General features: G+C 36.3%; 1 protein-coding gene across 1 annotated transcript in view; it reads right to left on the bottom strand.

Annotated features, from left to right (window-relative positions):
- The window catches only part of LOC107720848 (BMP/retinoic acid-inducible neural-specific protein 3-like), an 87,926-nt gene that overhangs the window by 28,292 nt on the left and 39,029 nt on the right, over positions 1 to 20,605 (bottom strand). Inside the window, exons 3-6 of the mRNA XM_016528680.1 lie at positions 19,672 to 19,862; positions 17,988 to 18,169; positions 10,912 to 11,017; positions 5,097 to 5,333 (exon numbers count right to left, since the gene is read on the bottom strand). Of these exons, the coding sequence (XP_016384166.1) occupies positions 5,097 to 5,333; positions 10,912 to 11,017; positions 17,988 to 18,169; positions 19,672 to 19,862 (716 nt within the window). The remainder of the gene's footprint in view (positions 1 to 5,096; positions 5,334 to 10,911; positions 11,018 to 17,987; positions 18,170 to 19,671; positions 19,863 to 20,605) is intronic.

The raw sequence follows: 20,605 nt of genomic DNA, 5'->3' as shown, positions 1-20,605 counted from the left end.
GGATTTGCTATTTACACGGCGGAATTTGCAAGCGCAAAGACAGAACGCGTCTCCAGAGATGAAACGGAGCTGCTTGTGCGTGAGCGAATAGGTAGCCTAATTCTGATATACATTCAATGGCAATCCATTATGACATGTAGGCATTTTTATATTCATGTAGCCTACACAATAATAATCTTTTACATTTTAATCTTTTATTGTTTCATATTTAAAAATGTTGTGTGCTGCTGCGTGTCCCTGTGTGTAATAAGCAAAGTGAACGCGCGTTGTGGACCCGCCCAGAGGCGCATTTTCTACTAACGCTCTCTTTAAATAACAAAAAAAAATATTGCGCCATTGACTTTAGACTAGGTTTGAGTTGGTCTATGGCGCAGTTTTCAGTTCCTCAAAATAGCAACGCGCCAACAATGCGCCTGAACACACCTCTTTTTTAGACCAGCATGCCCATGGGCGCACAAATGGGCGCAAATGCATTTGCTATTTAAACAACACGACGCAGGACGGGAAAATGAGAACTGCGTCGGGCTGAAACTAGCAAAAACACTTGCGCCTCATTGCGCCGGGTGTATGATAGGGCCCTTTATTTCACCCTCTAACTCTAGCACTCTCTATTATAATTATATTCTTTTAAAAAAACACTAGCTTCTCTAATTTTTTTGTATTCTATGTGTTTTCTTTTGATTTATTATACAATTAGCAAAAGTAAAAAAAGGCCTCTAACACTAGCTTGCTCTATTCTTTTGCTATTCTATCTGTTTTCTTTTTATTTATTATATAATAAAAAAATAAAAATAAAAAACTTGCTACGTGTACTGCGTTAAGCTAACTGAGACTTGTTATAGCACTTGCATATCATTTTCATCTAAAATGACCATTTTTATCAGGCTCCTATATTTATGTTCAGTTCTTTCACTTTAATGGCATAGTATATATATATTCATTGAAATGAACCGTCTGAAAGAACAGGTAATGAATCAAACTTCCCATCACCATCAGCGATTGACTGAGAGGCAGATTAATGGGTGTTTCTCAGACAGAACGACACATTCTTGTAAGGCTGCATATCTAGGCTATACCACGTCATAAAGCTCCGTCGAAGGATGTCTCAGTTTGAAGGATCCTTAGCAAGCATGTCTTCGTTTTGCATCCTTCAGGCTGTTTTGAAGGATGCATCAGGTACCTTCAATCACCCACAATCCTTTGCACACATTCCAATTCACAAAAAAATTAATTAGCTGAAAATCAATCGACACTGAGCTTGTTCAATTTTATTATGGTATGCAAGACAAAAATTGATTTTTGAGGTGAAGCCATTATGTTTTGTTTTGTTGTAAATGACTCACATAATGCTAAACTGTGAGTAATGTAAACAACTGGGAGACCACAGACGGGTGTCATTTACTGTAGTGCATTTATAGAAAGTCAGCAAATATAAAAATGTTCAATATAAATTATTCTACAAATTATAATTTCAATAGTATTTTTGTGCCGTGACTGCGGGGGATGGAAACATTTATGACATAGCCACGCACACTTACTAGACCATCTCATGCTATCTTTTATTTCTGAGAAACACTCTAACCTTGAATCCTCAGAAGGACTGGACTAGGAAAGACGCTTCCTCACAAGGATGTGTCCTTTTGTTTGAGAAGCACCCAGTGATTAGCTCGATTGAACTGAAAAGGCAACGAATAGGAGTTGATTCCCTTTGATGGAGTCAATTCCATCCTTTGGAATCGATTCCAAACGCGTCGGAATGGATTCTTTTTGTAAACAATTCCCAGCTCTAACAGTGTGTATAAATTTAACGTGCATCTTAAATGAGCGGTTCCACTCTAAATGCACATCTGATCACCATAATTTAATGGAATATGCACCAGAAGTATGACTATATCTGAAGTATATGACATAAACACGAGAATCCATCAATATTTATTGAAATACACATCTAAATATGGATTAAAAGCCTTACTGTATGTAACACTTGACATGACATATTTACCAGAGTGAACAGATTTGTACCGTCCAACTTTAATTTAGCATGTTTTGATGGGTACGCAAGACTCAGATTGATATATTAGTGTCACTGAATTATATTTATCATAAAACAGTGGTCAGGTGTTGAGGTGGAAGTATTATACTTTGATATAAACTTTTATTATTTATGACAGTAGAGTTGGAAGTATATGCACAAACAGACCTCGGGCTGTGCATGGGGATTATTCTGCGTCAACGGGGGCGGAGCTACAATCATTTTGTGCCTTAGAAAGCCATCCAATAGGAGCTATCAGTTGAGGAAAGATCAACGCGTGGTGCTTTCGAACAAAGTTGAACTAAGTGCACTGAGGCGCAGATTGTGAGGGAAGATGATATCACATCCCTGAAGTATCTCTGTTTGTATTGGTGTGTGGGTGTGATTGTGTTTATCTGTCCTTTTTGAGATGCACAGTGTAGGAGGCTAAGACCAAAGAAGGTTATTGTTTTGTTTAGCTTTTGTTCTTTTATTTATTTAATTAATTAATTATTTTTATTTAAGTACTGGTTTTTCTCTTTATTCCATGTCATTCACCTGTCTAAGAAGCTGATTGGATTTTGTTTTGCGTTGTTGAATATAAATACATATGTACAATATAAATATATGTTCATTGACATGGCAAATACATTGACATTTTTGTATAAAATAGTATATAATAGTATTTGAACACTTAAATCACACTTGAAAATCCATTATATAAATATAAAAAGTGACATTTGCTTTTAAGAAACAGAAAAAAAAAACAGATCAATGACTGAAGGCTTTCTATGGAACCTTATTTCATTATTTCAATTTGGATTAATTTTTTTCCCAATTATAAGAAAAATTAATTATTAGATGTTAAATTAACTGATTTATATCTGAGAAGAAAAATAAGAATTTTAAGATATAAACTCAAAATTGCAAGATGTTAGATTTATGAGATAAAAAGTAACGATGATTATTATTTATTATTAATATTATTTTATTATTTTGTGGTGAAAAAAAAAATTGTGAAATGTAAAGTCAGAATTCAGAGAAAAAAAAAAAATTATTTTAAAACAAAAGAAAAGAATGAAAAAGAATCACAAAACAACATTTTAACACTTACAATTTAATTGTATTAAAGTAATTGCAAAAACAAAAGTTAGTTCGGAGAAAAGAAAAGTTCTAGTGTAACTTGTTTGTAGAAACCACACGGTTTGCTATTTTGTTATCCAGTGTAATGAAATTCATGCATTTTAAGTGTGATTTGAGTGTCTAAATACTTTTTTGAAGCCACTATACAGTATATATTACAAACTTGATATCATGGTGCCTGACCTTAAACTGCTTTATGCTTTTGTTTTGGTGCAGATTATTTTCTCCCAGATATTTTTAATATTGTTATATTGTATCAGAATCCTGCATGACAAATCAGTTTTCCATTCTGAATCTGAACGAATGTTCTCTCTCTGCTTTCTGGCCTCCTGACAAAAGGGGCAGGTTTCTGTGAGGCTGGATAAATAAAACCCTTACGCTCCTGTAGCTATGCTATGGTCAAAGAGCCCTTTTCCCAAGTCCAGCACTTCACCTGCTGAAAGGAGATATGCGTTCTTATGAGTGCAGCGCCACAGTTAAAGGGATTTGAGCTGCTTTCATTAATGCTCCATCACTGAGCAGGAGAAGCTTTTAGAGCCAGCTAGGGTTTATCTCGCTGATTGAATCATTCTTTGAATGTGGAAATGCTCAGCTAGGAGAAAAACCTGAAGTGCCATCTTTCCATGCTTCTTTCTCTTCGGCTCTCTTTACTTTGGGTTTACTCCCCCCCTCTCTCGCACACACACCATACCATTTTTCAAACCAAAGATTTTATCAGTCTGGTTTTCTCGCAACCAGAGCAATAAAACAGACAAACCCTCCCTTTCGTCGGTTTAGGTTTTTACTCCAAGGTGCAGATGTATCACAGTCAGTGAACTTTAAAGAACTCCGAATTAAAACAAATGTGGGGCCCATTTTTCAAAGCAGTCTACATTTGTTATTGACTTGTAGGCCCTTGCCGGTCTTTTCAAGGTTTTCAGAAACAAATTGACCAATAACAAACTAAAGCACATTTTTAAAGCTAAAATTATAAAAATGTTTTTGAAGGATGGCTCTTATGCAGACCAAAGTGTTACATGATCCTTCACAAATCATTCTAATATGCTGATTTGGTGCTCAAGAAACGTATTTTTATGTTGATAACAGTTGTGCTGCTTTATATAGTGATACATTCAAGAGGTTTTTATTGGAAATATAATTTTTTTTGTAATATTTGCATGGCTAAATAATAATAATAAAAATGGCTTTTAGTGTCCAAATAATTATTCCTGTTGTTTTTTCTTTTTTCTTTAATGGAACCCACTGAACGTTTTTCTGATTGATACTTTGAAAAATGAATATTGTTAATGAATAGCACTGACTTTTTAATATATTAACTCTGTAGGGGTTGCCGGTTTTTTTTAAATTTTTTTTTACTTAACATTTAGCAGATGTTTTTCATATAAAACACTAATTGCAGAGAAAATCCCCTAGGTTTACCTTTGGGTTAAGTGCTTTGCCTATGGACACAATGGTAATAGAGTGGGATTGTTTTCTCATTAACGCTCCCATTTCCTCAGACACCTGGGATTGTACCTCCAGCACTTGTGTTTGCAGGTCCTTAACCATTACGCCACTGCCTATTTCTGCTGCGTTACCCTATGCATTATCAATGTAAGTGTAATTAAAAGACACTTTGCTGGAGCTGTGGTGCAGCAGTAGTTCATCAAAGTTAGGTCTGTGCCTTTTCAGTTGTGATGTGCTTTTCGTAGTATATATATATGCACAAAGTGGATCTGTTTACACTGAAGTGACCACAGAAACCCTGCAAGAAAGATCTGCTGAGGGAATATGACAGTATATCAATCATTTGTCACCGTTGAGATATACCAGTGAAATTTACCTGTCATTTTAAACCGGAGAAGTTCCACTCTCCCATTTAATCCAGTGTGTGGAAAGGTCTCATAACCTCAGAGGTTATACAGCAGATTTGAACACTTTTGTGGACAATGGATTAACCTACCTGAGTCCATAAAGTCATTGTTGAGATTAATCCAGGACTCTTTGCTCTTACGCAGACTCTCCTCCATGGCTTTGATGTCTGCGAAGGGGCAGTTACAATCAGGGAACTTTGCAGAGCAGCGGCACCAGCAGTCATTGTTGCGGCACAGTAGCTCGCCCTCTGAATTACACGCCACGTAACTGAGGGCCGCCTCCACAAAACGATTCCGCAGAAACTCAGGAAGCACATCCTGTAGACCTGTGCGTGTGGGAAGAGAGAGAAAAATCTGTTTACTGCCATGTCAGACTCTGTGAACTAAACTGAAATTTGATTCCAAGACCAGATAAGAGATTTTATAAGCTACATAGAACTGTTTTTCTTCTGCTAGGTTGGTAAACAAGTTCAGAATGGTGTTTGGATGTGCTAAAGTTTCATATGTTTGGCCAACATCTCAAATCACCAATAGGTCTGGCATTCCCGTATGGATGCTTGAAAAAATCAATTCCTGAGTCATATGACACCATTATGAACCCACCCATCATCTGTCCTCTGCTATCCTCTCCTCTCTCCGCACTCTGTCTGTCTCTCTACCCACTTAACTCTCAAAGTAATATGTTTTCTATTTTAGGTCTCCATTTAGAGCAATACAGTAATGCAGTGGCATGAGATGGACCTTTGAAATGACAAGGGAAAGTGACCTTTTTGCATGTTAAATTTGTATTTTCCAGTTCCATTCAATATTTTGCACTTTACCTCACACTATCAACAAGCCTCCTCTCTCTCTCTCTCTCTCTCTCTATTTTTACCAGCTGTGAATATGTATTTTGCCTTTGGCTTTTATATATATATATATATAAAGATTAACGGGGCTAAAGGCCCACCTCAAGAAAAAATGTGCCATTCACTGCGCCTAAAATGTATAATTGCAGAAAAAATATATACGCTGTATTGAACATTAATGGAGCAACAGATTTTGTGTGAAAATAAATCATTCAAGTTGTTTATTTTGTTTAAAAATCTAATAAATGTATGAGGTGGCAAGAGGGGCCTTTTACCCCACACACGGGTTAAAAGGCACACGGTATTGATACAAATACTCCAGCTAAAATAGTGTTTGTTTGTTTTTTAAATAACGTCTAAGGTAATACTTGTTCAAAACAATCTGTTTAGCAAAGTTTGTACTATTTTCTGCTTATTTTGAAAAATAAAAGAATTAATTTTTTTCAATAAATATACTGTCATTAATATAAAAAATACATTTTAAAATACAGAAACAAAACCGTTTTAATAAGTAAAGATTCTGAAAGTATTGGAGGAGACTTTGTTCCTCGCAACTGTGAGCTTTGGCTAATTCCCGCAATTCTGACTTTATATCTGGCAATTGTGAGTAGGCTAGCCTAGGCCTACATCTCAATTCTGAGAAAACAAGTCAGAATTGTGAGTTTATATGACGCAATTCTGAGATGTAAACTCGCAATTACGAGAAAAAAAATCAGAATTGTGAGATAAGAAGTCGCAATTACCTTTTTAATTTTTTATTCAGTGGTGGTAAAATGTGTTAATATAAAAAATATATATTTTAAAATACAGAAACAAAATCGTTTTAGTAAGTAAAGATTCTGAAAGTATTGAAGATCCAATAATAATTGAACATATATTTACAGTAGTAACAACAAATGATATGTTTTTAAATATGATAGTTTCTTTCTTTATTAATTATCATGTTAATTACTGTGGGCCTTTAGCCTCAACAACGGGTGCTTTTTACCCCAAATACCATACTTTTACATATTCTTTCGTTATTTAAAAAATGTTGCTTTAATTATCTTAAACAAAACTGAAAATCATAAAGAAGACCTTTGTCTCAAAATATATGCCTTAATTTTAGCGATTCTCTACTTAAATATACAACATTTAAAAAAACATAAAATATTATATCAAGTAAGCTCAGAATCAACTTTGCACTGCTGCGCGAGATCGCGTCAAGGATCAGACACAAATACACGTGCATCTTGAAAAGCGGATGGTTTGGAAAGTGCTACGCCACGTTTTTGTATAGTAATGTACCAACTGACTCTCATGTATATTTTACAGCATTAGATTTTGTTTTTCCTTGAGAAAATTTGGCATGTACTGTACCTAATATGTATCCAAAATAATCGATATTGAATCGAATAAAATCAAATTGGTAATCGAATCGAAAGCTTGTGAATGAGAATCAAATCGAATTGTGAAATTTGTGTCAAAACCCAGCCCTAATATATATATTATTTGTGTAGTTTTATTTATTACAGCTAACTGTTGTTGGACTGTTATTAATAGTAACCTAATTTTTGGACCATTAGTGCAGGTCTATTTCAGGAGTCACGAGGGTCACAGGTACACGGAGGTGCATCTTTAATTTAACCAATCTAATAACAGACTCACTCACAGATCATCATTTCAAAGTTCAAGTGTGATTTCAAGTGCATTTTAATTAAGACTTGACTTTAAGTGGTGAACCTGATGTCTAGACTGGTTGTGAACATGTATGCGGGCATTATCACATTCAGGTTTTTTTTTTCTTTAGTTTTATCTCCCTAATACAGGGGTGGGTAATGTCGGTCCTGCAGAGCCACAGCCCTGCAGAGTTTTGCTTCAACCCTAATCAAACACACCTGAACGAGCTAAGCAAGGTCTGAATGGTTACTAGGAAGCTACAGGCAGGTGAGTTTTAATTAGGGTTGGAGCTGAACTCTGCAGGGCTGCGGCTCTCCAGGACCGGAGTTTGCCACCCCTGCTCTAATATTCAACTCTTCAAAACAGTGCTGCAATGGATACACATTACTATTATTTCACAGCCCTGATTTGGCTCAGCAATACAGGACAGGCTGACTTGGGGAACAGACAGCATAAAGTGGGTCAGAGAGGCAGGCAGCCTGACTGCTCTAACAGCATCAGTGATGGGAGTCCTATTTGGGACGGTGAGGTCTGATATGTCAGTGCAGTAATGGGGTAATGGGATGAATAAAGACCAACAATCACTGTGGCAAGGTCATTAGGCCGTAAACCTCTGTCATGAACTACAGGCACGCTGCAGACAGGGAATCAATGCAGCTGTTGTGGAATTCTCCTGACTGATTAGGTATTTTGATAGCAGGCAATGGAAGAATTGACATTTGCCTGGGAAACAATTTATTGATTATTTGAGCAATTGGAACAAAGTGGTAACAAGATGGAACAGTTGTAAACAGGGTCAAAAATGTATTGTTTGTCAAACTTGCCAATGGCAGGTGAATTTACTAGTAATAACAATCATATCTACCTTGTTATCGAAAGAAGACTATAATGCTCACCAAGGCTGCATTTAATTTATAAAAATACAGTAAAAACAGTAATATTGTGAAATATTATTACAATTTAAAATAGCTGTTTTCCATTTTAAGATAAAAATATAACTTATTTATGCGATGGTAAAGCTAAATTTTCAGCAGCCATTACTCCAGTCTTCAGTGTCACATGATGCTAATATCATTTTAATATGCTGATTTGGTGCTTAAGACACATTTCTTATTACTATCATCAATTATGAAACATGTGCTGCTTAGTAGTTTTATGGAAACATATTTTTTTTTTCTGAATTATTTCATGAATAGGTTAAAAAAACTTTTTTTTTTTAGAATTTATTTTTATAACAATTTAAATGTTTTTACTTGCATGTTTGATCAATTTAATGCATCCTTGCCTAAGATATAAATTTCTTACATTTATTACTAGTTTCTTAAAAAAACAAACAAATGTTTTGAATGATAATGTTTACAATTTCTAATAAAGTTACCAACCAACCTAATAACATAATAACATGTAAAAAAATATATATACGCAGACATTTTGGAGAGCAGAACCCCTCTGTTCATTTTTTTTTAGATGTGATCTCCTAAGGCCTCCTCATCAATACTCGCCTATGAATTACTAATGAAAGCATTCAGTGCTAAATGCATGAATCCACCAGCCATTCCACCAAGTGAAAGATTCAGATTTCACAGCCCAGCTGTGGGTGTTGAACACCTGCTAATTATATTATCTGAGAAAACGCTCTTCACAGCTTTACCAGGTCTGACATCCTTCAAGAAAGAATCGATGCCTTTTGCCTTCATATACAGCCTTTTTGAATTCCCTTCCCAGTGTGAATATTTATGATGTGTTCCTCAGTATTTATTCATCGGATTGTGAAAAAACAAGAGACATAATTAGATGCAGTCTTCGTCTTAAGCTTTGGCTTCTGCTGGGTAGAGAGCCAACAGTGTGGGGAGCCTCACAAAAAGGCTTTCATACCGGAGACAGCTAAATAGCTGCTCTTGTGCCCCCTCCTCCACAGACTTTCTCTTTTTAAAGCGAAGAGAGGAACATAAATTTTTCCTGTGGATTATTTCAGACCTCTATGGTATTGACGGCTTGATGTCCTAATTTTATTGGGACTACATTCTGTGCTCTAAAAGGACATGGCACTTTGATTGAAAATATTTAGGGAAGCCCCAATAAGTGAATGAAAGAATGCAGAAAGTGAACTGATACAAACATACACAAATATAGGCCAAATTCCTCTCCCTTACATTTCCTTCTCCAAGTACTCAGCAAAAGATAAGCTGTGGTGCAGAACCCTATGGCTAGCTCATTAAAGTAGTTACACGAATCTGGGCAGCAGGGAACTTGCTTCAGGAGATGGCAGTATTAAGTGGGTTGACAATTTAAATGTCAATGTCAAGAAGGCAGTGGAAATTGGCACAGGCCACGTGTATAATTAGCAACGACTAGAGGCTTAAAACCTTCTTTTTTGCTCCTTTCAGTCCTGTTATTTTCTCTCTTCTTTTTGTTGCTCCGACCACCTCTGACTTGTGGTGACACTGCTGTCACGAGAGTGTGAGGCGAATTAATGCAAGTCTAAATGCCTGTCTTCTGATGACTCTACACTTGCTTGTTGAAAGTGTGAAGACAGTATGAGTATTAGCAAGTGATGTGTTTCTCCTAACAGGTCGGCTATAGCCAGACTTTTGGCTTGGTCCTTATTGTAAATAATTCTGGCCAAGAAGCACCCACAGGAAGTTTGACTGACATGTAAATATGCCAATTAGGGTTTGAGGTAACATTTTACAATAAGGGATATTTGTTAACGTTAGCAAACTACATGAACTAACAATGAAAAATAATTAGAAAGCATTTATTAATCTTAGTTGATGTTAATTTCAGCATTTACTAATACATTATTAAAAGTTGTATATTTTAATATTATTTAATGGACCTGAGCTAACATGAACTAACAATGAACAACTGTATTTTATAAAACTAACGTTAACAAAGATAATAATGAATACTGTTAGTTAATGCATTAACTAATGGGGAATTTTTGTAAATTGTCACCTGGTTTGTTTTTATGTATCATGTTACTCTGTTTTTTCTTTTATTTGTTTATTTATTTTACATGTAAAAATTTCCATTTTATTTTTTCAGTTCATTCTTAATTAGGATCCATTATAGCATTAATCATGCATTTACTGATACTGTGTGTGCCTGCAGTAATTTGCTCCGTTGTTCTGCCAGTTAATGAACATTTAGGGGACTTGAAACAGCCTCAGTCAAATATATCTGCCCATCCTTAAAACAACAACAACAAAAAACCTTCTCACTGTACATCACCAGTGCAGTTGTTTGAATTTATTTAATACACGAGTTTCACAATTTGAGTTGAATTACTGAAATAAATGAACTTTTCCACGACATTCTAATTTATTGAGATGCACCTGTAAGACCTAACATAGGCGCAATGTTGTTCTTCTGAAGACCACATCAGCTGTCATACCTTTCAGGTGGATTTTATTTTCTGGGCTGTGCACTAGGACGGAGCTGACGGAATCCAGGCTGTCGTAGTTACTGCATCCAAGAGGCCCCGTTCTGGTCTCCGTTACCTAGGAAACAAGGAGATATTTTAATGCCTTATTATCGTTGCAATCATGCACCTGTTTGTTCCTCTTCAGAAGCGGTAGAGTGCTGAGCATATGACGTTGTCTAAAACAAAGCAGCACGCCTGTGCATTAAGCCAGAGTCAATATCTAAATGTCACCATTGCCCATTTCAGCATGTCAGAGCAATCCAAAAATGCTCACTTTGCAGAGCGCCGTAGAAATAGTAAATTGACTCCAGTGTTAGGTCCCAATGCATTATTAATTTCAAATGTAGAGAGCAGTGAGCCATGCGCAGTGGCGCAGTTTTGTTAACAGACCCTAGTGTTAAATATAAGGAGACTTTAACGATTCTAAAATAATGTGTGTCTGACCTGGCATTTCAATTGGGACTTGGATACTGGGGTGATGTTCCAGGACTTTTAAAAACAATTTTATTGGGTGGCTGTATTTGTAAAATTAGTGTCTTGACTAATCAATAATCAATTAATTAATGAGATAAAGTGCTTGTAAATTGGTGGTATTAGGTAGCATCAGCAGTTAACAAATCAATGACTTCACTGACTTGATAATGTTTGATTTAGCGAATGAATTTGACTAGGGTAATTTCAATTCGCTAATCACTTCAACACTGTCTTCAACGTGTTTGTTTCAATCAATTAGTTGAAAAGAGCCTGTTCAAAAGAACAACTCATTCACAAACCTGACTGCTCACAAAAGCAGTAAATGTTGCAAATTGTCACAACAACATATTCATGGTTTCAAATGATGTGAAAAAAGTGCTTGCTGTTACCTTGTTAAATTACAATTTGATGCTCTTCACAAATTTTAGCAAAGCTTACTGAATTGTGCCCCAAAAAAAAATTTAAGCATTGACGCTAATGAAAATGTTTGTGAGTGTAAGAGGATATTATATCATAACCTAAGCTATTTAATACTGAAAGTAATACAAATTCTTTGTCATTTTTAATGTGTACTATAGACGGTATATGACTAGATGTCTTTTGTCAATAAGAAACAAGACTAGATTCAGTTGGTAGTGCATTCATTTTTATTAGTAGCCTAGTTTTTTTCTAATACTGCAAAAATAATTCTGTTTACAAGGTAAGTTGGCTATAAATTCCATAAATGGTCCATGTTTAAAGCCTGTAAATGCTCTGATATACCTGAAATATCTTGCAAATATTTCACCAGCACAAATAGCTTTCTTTTGTAAAAAATTTTGTCCCACCGCTTTTACAATCTTTATGCCGCCTGTGTTTTGACAGCAGTTGTCACAAAATTTGTGATTTTACACATCATTGTCAGGTCTTTGTCTCAAAATGAAATGCTGTAGCTAATCCAACACTAATCCAAATGCAAAGGATTTGGGACCATGTCCTCATAACGCCATAATCATTAGTTTGGATATTTCATTTCTACGTTTTTTTTTCTCAAATGAGTAACTTCTATTTATCTTTGTTGTTGATGTTGTTGTTGTCCTCTCTCTCTCTCTCTCTCTCTCTCTGCTTATATATGCAGCGTTGAAGACAGTAGCACACTACATTTTAGTAACTTGCCCAACACTGTCATTGATTAATGACAGCATGTTTTTTCACATTAACTCTCTTTCTTATGTCACTATTTATGATCACGTGAATTTAAACATATTAATATCGTTAAAGTGCCCTTATTATGCCATTTTTAAGGTTCCTAATATTGTTTTGGGAGTCTCCTACAAAAGGTTTACATGCATGCAAGGTCAAAAACACTTTTGTTTTCTCAAAATATGCATTTAATATAATCTCATTTTCCAACGATTCTCAAACGATTCATTCGAAACAGTTCTAAGATTCAGTCTCTCTAAACCCTCCTTTCCGTGAGCCTACTTTGCTCTGATTGGTCAGATACCCCAGTCTGTTGTGATTGGTCTACCGTGCACAGCTCGTGTCGGAACGATACGCCCATTGCCATAGTTCTGTATTTTGAACGATCAATAGAAAACATAGACATCTATTATTCATCATACTTACAGGTAGGGCTGGACAATATGGCCAAAATTGATATCATGATATATTTCTTAATTTCGGTCGATATCGAAATATCGGAAATGTGTTTAAAAATCATATCACCGTTATTGAAAAAAATTATATCGCGATACATATTGATATTGAATTATTGTCCAGCCCTACTTACAGGTAGTGGTGATTCAGTGGAGCCAGCTGGTCCAAATTCAAGAGCAAGCGTTTTGTGAATCCTGCATGGAACTCCCCGAGCTTAGAGTAGCAGTAGTCAGTAAAATGACGGGAACACAAAAAAGATTGGGGTTGTACTGCTGTGGTACATTGGAAAAAATGAATTTTAACCACTGATTCATTGCAGCCTCATCTTTCGGAAGTGAAAATAAAAATGAATTTACTTTCACAGCATCTTCTCGACATGATGTTAACCACACAAACAAGCTACAGTGTTTGTGGGTGAGTCAAGTTGTTCGACGTAGAACATATGTTGGCATTATGCAAATCTGTTACCCCTTGACATGTAGCAATCACAGAAGTGGGATTCGAATTATTGCGACTCGTTTAGGCTGTTCAGAGTTGATTCTTTCTTTTGGGAGACAATAGCTTTATTTATTGTGCACTTTCGGCATCTTTGCAGATAGTTTACATTCACATACAGCTACATTAAACACTGAAATGAAAGGCAATATTCGAAATGGCATAATAGGGGCACTTTAAAAAATCTTTAGATAATGTAAACTAACATTTGAAACATGGAGATTCATCAACATTTATCATAATACGTATACACACATGCACGCTTTAGCATTAATTTATGAACTTTTTCTTTTCTGAAGTTTCGCACACATACCCTCCTCTGCACCCCGTCCCACTGCAGCATCTCATTAGATCACTTGTCATTTACGATTGCTTACTGCAGCTCAATTGCTCTCATTCTAATAGGACTCCAGGCTTTCTTACTGTTTACGCATAAAACCAGACAGTAATCCGTATAAAAGTCTTCACAAAACCTGCATTCTTCACGAGGACATCATTCCAATGATTTTTCTGAAGCATGAACAGCTCATGTTGTTGCAGTGATAGCAGTTTTCCCATACTGAGACTAACATATACATAGAGAGAGAACTATGGTAATATACAGTATTATGTATACACAGTGTTTTACTGTATGTAGGATACACAGTATGAATGAATAAACAAGTACAGCTAGAAATTCTACGCTAAACCTAACCAAATCTCTTGTCTACCTGTCACCCTGCTGTTTTTTTCCCCCTACTGTTTTATCAGCGGCACTTAATATTGACATCTATTTAAGGAATGATATCATACCTGACAAAACAACCGGATAACACTAAAAAACCCACATTTTCCACCCTGCCTCCTCAGAAAGTGTCATGTTTTGTTGTTGATCTTATATTTACTGGAGCTGTGTTTCCACGGCGTCCTCTGCATGCTTTTCTTAAGGGCATAACAAAGGAAATGAATGCCTGCGGTACAGTACTTTCCTCTCCTTTTCTGTAACATCTCACATCTTCCACAGGCCTTGAAAACTCCCACAGACCACAGAATGCAGCCCATTCTTTGTCAATTGAGATGCTAGAGGAACGCATATCAAGTTGACTCATTTGTCAAAAATTCCTCTGCCTCCGCTTTGGAAGGCACAGTTGGCTAAAGACTGCAGATGTGTTCTGAAAGCAGTTCAGGAGTTCATGACATGTGACAGGATTTTAAGTGCAGATTCTGAGCTTCATTGATTTTGACAGCTGATGTTGATTATAGGGCACAGTCAGGTCGCTTGACCAGTGCCAGCTATCTAGAGGCGGCTGTTGACATAAATGGTGCAGTGTTCTGAGCTCCCACCCTTAAATACTGGTGCTCATTTACATTCTGCGCTCAGACAGAAAAATGATATAGGATTCACTCTATAAGAGACATTTGTTCTGGAATCGGATTGGTTATGCTGTGCCGGTGCATAACAGTCATTTGTTTTTTTATTGTTTGGTTTACATTGGTCTCAACGTTTGTTAAGTGCTGTAGATTTGGTGTTCACTGTTGTGGTATTGCTGAATAGTAGTGCAGGAAACACTGTCAGAGTATTTTAGTTCCTTTAGCATTGGCGGAAGAACACACATGCTAGAAAGATTGACAGAACCAAGTGTGACACATTTCTGGGCTTTTTGATTCTGTGTAATGTCATAGTGTCTTTGATTTTAACTCAATACCCTTTGGATAAGCGTGACGTCCTTACATGTTCAAAGAAGTGTCACCTTTAATGACATGTACCCAGTCTTTTAACATGGTCTTTACAATTATATGCTTCTCATGTACTCAGCCATTGCTTTAGCGGTAACTGAGATCCGTGTCCTACACAGAGGTGACTGTTAATAGTATGTCATTATGACAAATGGTTATATTACAGAGAGGGGCGAGAGTCCTTCATGTCAAGTTGTAGATCTGAGCTGAACGGTAAACTTTATGAAATGGTGATATATTGAATCTCCAAAGCCGTGTAAATGATACCGTTAAGCCAACAGAATCTTGTTGATCCGTGAAGACCAGCTAATCTCAAGACTGTTTGTTCTTGCAAATCCTGATCACCGCTAAACCTGCCTTGGGATCTCAGGCTATTTTTGGTCTTAAGTGGTATCTGATTACATGAAGGCAAAGTGATGTCCCACAGAAGCTTCTTTCTGGTGTGCTTCAGCTCTCTGTTTCTGAGCGGAGGGTGTAATTGATCATCCTTTATGACAGTATTGATGAGCCCGCTATAACCCACTTCTGCTGTGGTGCCCAATTCATCAGGCTGATTTGCACACAGGGTGCAGGAAGAAAGCAGTCAAAGGTGGGCCCTATAGCCCCGCAACGTCTCATTAGCTCTCCCCTGACACAAACACCTGGCAGGACAGACTGCTCCCTAAAGTGATGCTAGAGGGCTCTCTGAAAGCACTTCGGAGGTGTACACCTAAACAATTTCATTTCATATGATTTGATGAGGTCTATCTGTCACAAACTGCCCTTTATTGTTGCCATGGACACTTTTCTCATGCACAAGCAGGATATTTTATAACAGGTTTACAAAATGGTACATCTATGCTAATTTGAATAACATGTATTTTGTAATCCCGACCCAAAGAGCTTCACATCAAGTGTGTATTTGCTGCGTATAAATGCAGATGACTCTCTATGTCCATGGTCATATTGAAATGAAATCGTACGTTTTAAATTGAACTTCTCCACCGGTGTTGTGTAGGAAAAGCTCAAGCTAATGAAAAGCACATCGCAGCCCCCAAAAAAAGTCATTATCTTCCAACAAAGCCACCTTTCCAGTTCCTATGTCCAATTGCTTTAATTTCACACACTTTTTTGAGGCTAAAACTTTTTGTCGCAGGAATGAGTGCAGTGTGTAGAAAGTTTGGCTTTGACAGTGTTTGATAGAGCTTAAAAATGGCATACTTCATTTTGACTAGCCAGCATTGGTGCGACTAACAAAATACAATCACAGTATAATGCATCAGAAATAATGCATGATCAGCTTTTGTGACGTCGGTGAGTGTGCTTTGGATTGATTGATTGATTAAGAAATTTATGTAATTAGCTTACCATGTGAAGCAGTTTTCAAAGTATAAAAAGGTGGTACATAAATACAAAATGTATCATCATCTTTTAGCAAGTGATAAATATGCTTTGAGAGAGTTAGAGAAAAAACTCCTACCCCAACAGAAATATTTCTTATATAAAACTGTAATTGTATGCAAGCAGGTGCATATCTTGATTGAAAGCCAATGATATTTGTCTCAGTTCAGCAGCATAATTTTATGCAGAGCTCCCTCTGAAGGAATCATGATGTTGCAGTCACCAGCATTTCTACACCCACTCAGCAGCTGTGAGTAAGACCGAGAGCAACTTGACACATCATGGAAATGGCATCGCGACCTTAATTGCTGAAGATTTACCATGGCAACAAACATACATCTCAAATGCCTAGAACAGTAAATGTACGTAAAAATCACATTGAGAAACAGTAATCAGCATGCATAGAGAAACAACAGATATTTGGAAAACTTAAAAAAAAAACACATTTATAGATCAAAGTAAAATCAAATTAATGATCCCTTTGAATTAATAGCTAGATCAAACCAACAGGTTGATTGAAAAAAAAAAAAAAAAAGTGCCTTTACCTACATTTTGTGAAAAAAAAAAAGAATTATTTGCAGCACATAACCAGCTCCTTTTTATTGCAAGATGGCGCCGACGCTGATGGCTGCCTCCGTGGTGTAATTGTCGATTGTCGATTTGTATATTTTTTATTCCTTATTTTACTTGTTCTATTTTTTATTTATTTTTATTTCTTATTATCTGTTTTTTTGTTCTGTCACTGTCATTCTGTTACACTGTGGAAGCTTCTGTCACGAAAACAAATTCCTCGTATGTGTAAACATACCTGGCAATAAAGCTCATTCTGATTCTGATTCTGATATGTATAGCTTTTCTGATGTAGTAAATTTGCTCTGTAGCTCACCTGGTACAGCATTGCACTTGTGATGTGGAGCGCTTGGGTACAAGTCTAGTGAAACACGAGTCGCAACACTCCATAAAACAGCTCAAATACTTGAAGCAAGCTAAAATGATATGATAAATCAGTTTTAGCTCACATTTGCTTTTGTTAACATTATCAATTAGATTTAGTGTAGGTGGTATGTTATTTCCAAGCGCGATAGAACATTAACCTGCTAGCCCCTTTCACTAGACGTTTTATTTCCAAACTGCCGTGATACGTACAACAACAAAAATAATAAAATGTTGCCAGATTCTCGTTCATCTGCTTTGGAGAACACTGAACGCGCTTTCAGTGCCACCAACTGAACAGTTTAACAAGAAGAAACAACATATCATTTTGCAGAAATGTGGCCACAAACACATTTTTTTCCAATGAGTCTAGGTTGGATCAAACAGGAAGAAGCTGTGTCATCTGTTACCTTGATGGCAGATGTAGCGATCTGCAGGTGGTGGAGTCTTCGCAGGGTGCTCTCTCTATCGGTGAAGTACGATGCCGCCAACTGGTGCAAGATTTCCAGGGAGACCACGGAGCTATTTCCATTGCCCTCTGACTTTTTGCTCAGCTTCTGTTTGTCCAAGAAGATTGTGAGTGACTCCTCTCCTTAGGAAAGAAGCAACAAACAAAACCATAAGATAAAATATGAAGTCTTCGCTTTGCGAAGACAATGTTTAGCAAAATGACAGTGAGTTCTGGTTGTACTGTCAAAGTGTAGTAATATATACCTTTTGTACAGTTGTTTACCATGAACTGTGAGATGAGTTTATCAAGAATTTGTTAAATATGAATCACAGAAGTTAAGGTGGAAAAGCAATAACGATTTTGAAGGAAGGAAAAGGGCACACACGACAGGGAGTTTATCCCAAACGGAGGTGGTTATAACCACAGATTTCTTTTGAAGATCAATTTTAGATGTTTTTTTTTTTAATAGTAAATGCTATTTTTGATCTGAGTCTAAGCCTGAAATTCAGATAAATATTCTTGTCTTGGTTGAGGAGCATCTTCTGTACCTGTACGTGTGGAGCTTGAATGGTGTTGTTCGTTTCAGTCTGATTAGTATGCATGCAATAGCATGGTTCCCCCATTTCCTTTGCTTTGAGTCGTTAATTATCAGCGTTCATTGTAGTTTAACCACTTCATTCGTCTCCCTGTCTCTGAAGTTCTGCAGTTTCACTTCATACATCCACCAATAAATGACATCATAATTAGTGTTGGTAACATGGGACATTTTGCTAGAGACACGTTGAAAGGTTTGAATCCACCACTGGGACGTGCTGCCCTACTTATTATGTGGGTGCCAGAGAGGGAGAAGAGAAAAATACTGTCTGAAAATGGCAAAGGATGTCAGACTCAGTGTATGGATAAGTAAATCTATGCCTTTTTATTTTATTTTATTTTATTTATTTAATTATTTATTTTAATTCTGGAAACTTTCTCTAAAGCCTATAATGCACAGAATTCTTAATATATTATCATGAATTTTAGTATATCTCAGTATGTTCTTATAAATTGCTGGTATAATTATACATAAATAGTCATGATTATACATTTAAAGAGTATAATACATAAAAAAATGATTTAAGATACTATATGCAATATACTGTGTTTTAAGATTCTTTAAAGGTGCAACTTTTACATGGGCATTATAATACATTAATGCATTATATTACTGTGCTCACAATTTTTTTATGAAAATATAATGAAGTACAACATGTCTTATAAATAAGACAATGAAATTCATTGTATATGGGCAGTTGATGAGATACTTTAAACAAAAAATTATTATCCTTTTATTATGCCTGCAGCTTTTACAAGCTCATAATAATTAAGAAAGTACATGGAATAATTGTGCCTAAAAAAAAGGAGAAAAAATTGTCACATCAGGACCATTTTAAATGAACCAATAAAGGCAAAAAAGATGATTAAAAACGTAAAAGACTTAAAAGAAATGATGACCAGATATAAAATAACACTTTCTCTGACATTCATATATATTTTAACCTGTATTAGTGATGTTGATTAAAACTACCCATATAAAAATTTTACAGAATATGTTACCAAAATCTCTTCACCTTTAGCATTGATATAATTAATTACTGGCTTACCTCCCAATGTGGCTGATACCAAGAAATGAGTGCCATATTTCTTGATCAGATTTTCATGAATCTGCTGAAGACTCGGCCTTCTCCCCAGAAGCCTGAGGTTGCGTAAAAACTCGGGCGCCAAAGGCAGCGGGGCTTTGAAGAAGTCTCTCTTCTCTGTCACCAAGCTGTTCACTTTCCAGTGACTAAACTCCCTGCGAGACAAAACAAACACAGTTCAGTGCTTTAATGCAATAGTGGATTTTAGAACCCATTACAGTGGGTTCACATTTTGTTGCTTTGCAGCCTGAAATGAAGATGGACAGTTTTTGTTTTATCTAGCTGTATTTATTCAGTGCAACTTATAACATCCAAGTGAAAGATATAACACCAACATATCAGAAAAAAAACAAAAAAAAAACAGAATCTCTGAGTTGGAAAAAGTATCACACCCTTGTCAGTATTTTGTTGAACCATTTTTTGCTTTAATTACAGCCTTTAGTCTGTTGAGATATGTCTCTGTCTCTACTAACTTTGCACATCTAGATTTTGCAATATTTGTCCTCTCTTCTTTGCATAACTTTTCAAGTTCAGTTAAATTTGATGGTGACCGTTTGTGGACTGCAGTCTTCAAGTCATTCCACAGATTTTCAATGGGCTTTAAGTCTGGGCTCTGACTAGGCCATGCAAGGACATTCACCCTTTTCTCCTTTAACCACTGTGTGGTCAGTTTTGCTGTGTGCTTTGGGTCATTGTCATGTTGGAAGGTAAACCTTCTTCCCATTGACAACTTTTTGGCAGAGGGCAGCAGATTTTCCAAGAATTTGATGATATTTTGCCCCATCCATTTTTCCAGTGCTCCAGGCCCTGCTGCAGAGAAACACCCCATAACAGGATATCACCACCATTTTAGTCTCATCTGCCTCAGAATCTTCAAGGTGTGTTTTGGCAAAGCTCA

Source organism: Sinocyclocheilus rhinocerous, unplaced genomic scaffold, assembly GCF_001515625.1.
Source record: "Sinocyclocheilus rhinocerous isolate Xijiao unplaced genomic scaffold, SAMN03320098_v1.1 scaffold931, whole genome shotgun sequence".
Lineage (NCBI taxonomy): Eukaryota > Metazoa > Chordata > Actinopteri > Cypriniformes > Cyprinidae > Sinocyclocheilus > Sinocyclocheilus rhinocerous.
Note: the sequence above shows the minus strand (reverse complement) of the source record. Positions and strands in the feature narration are given on the sequence as shown.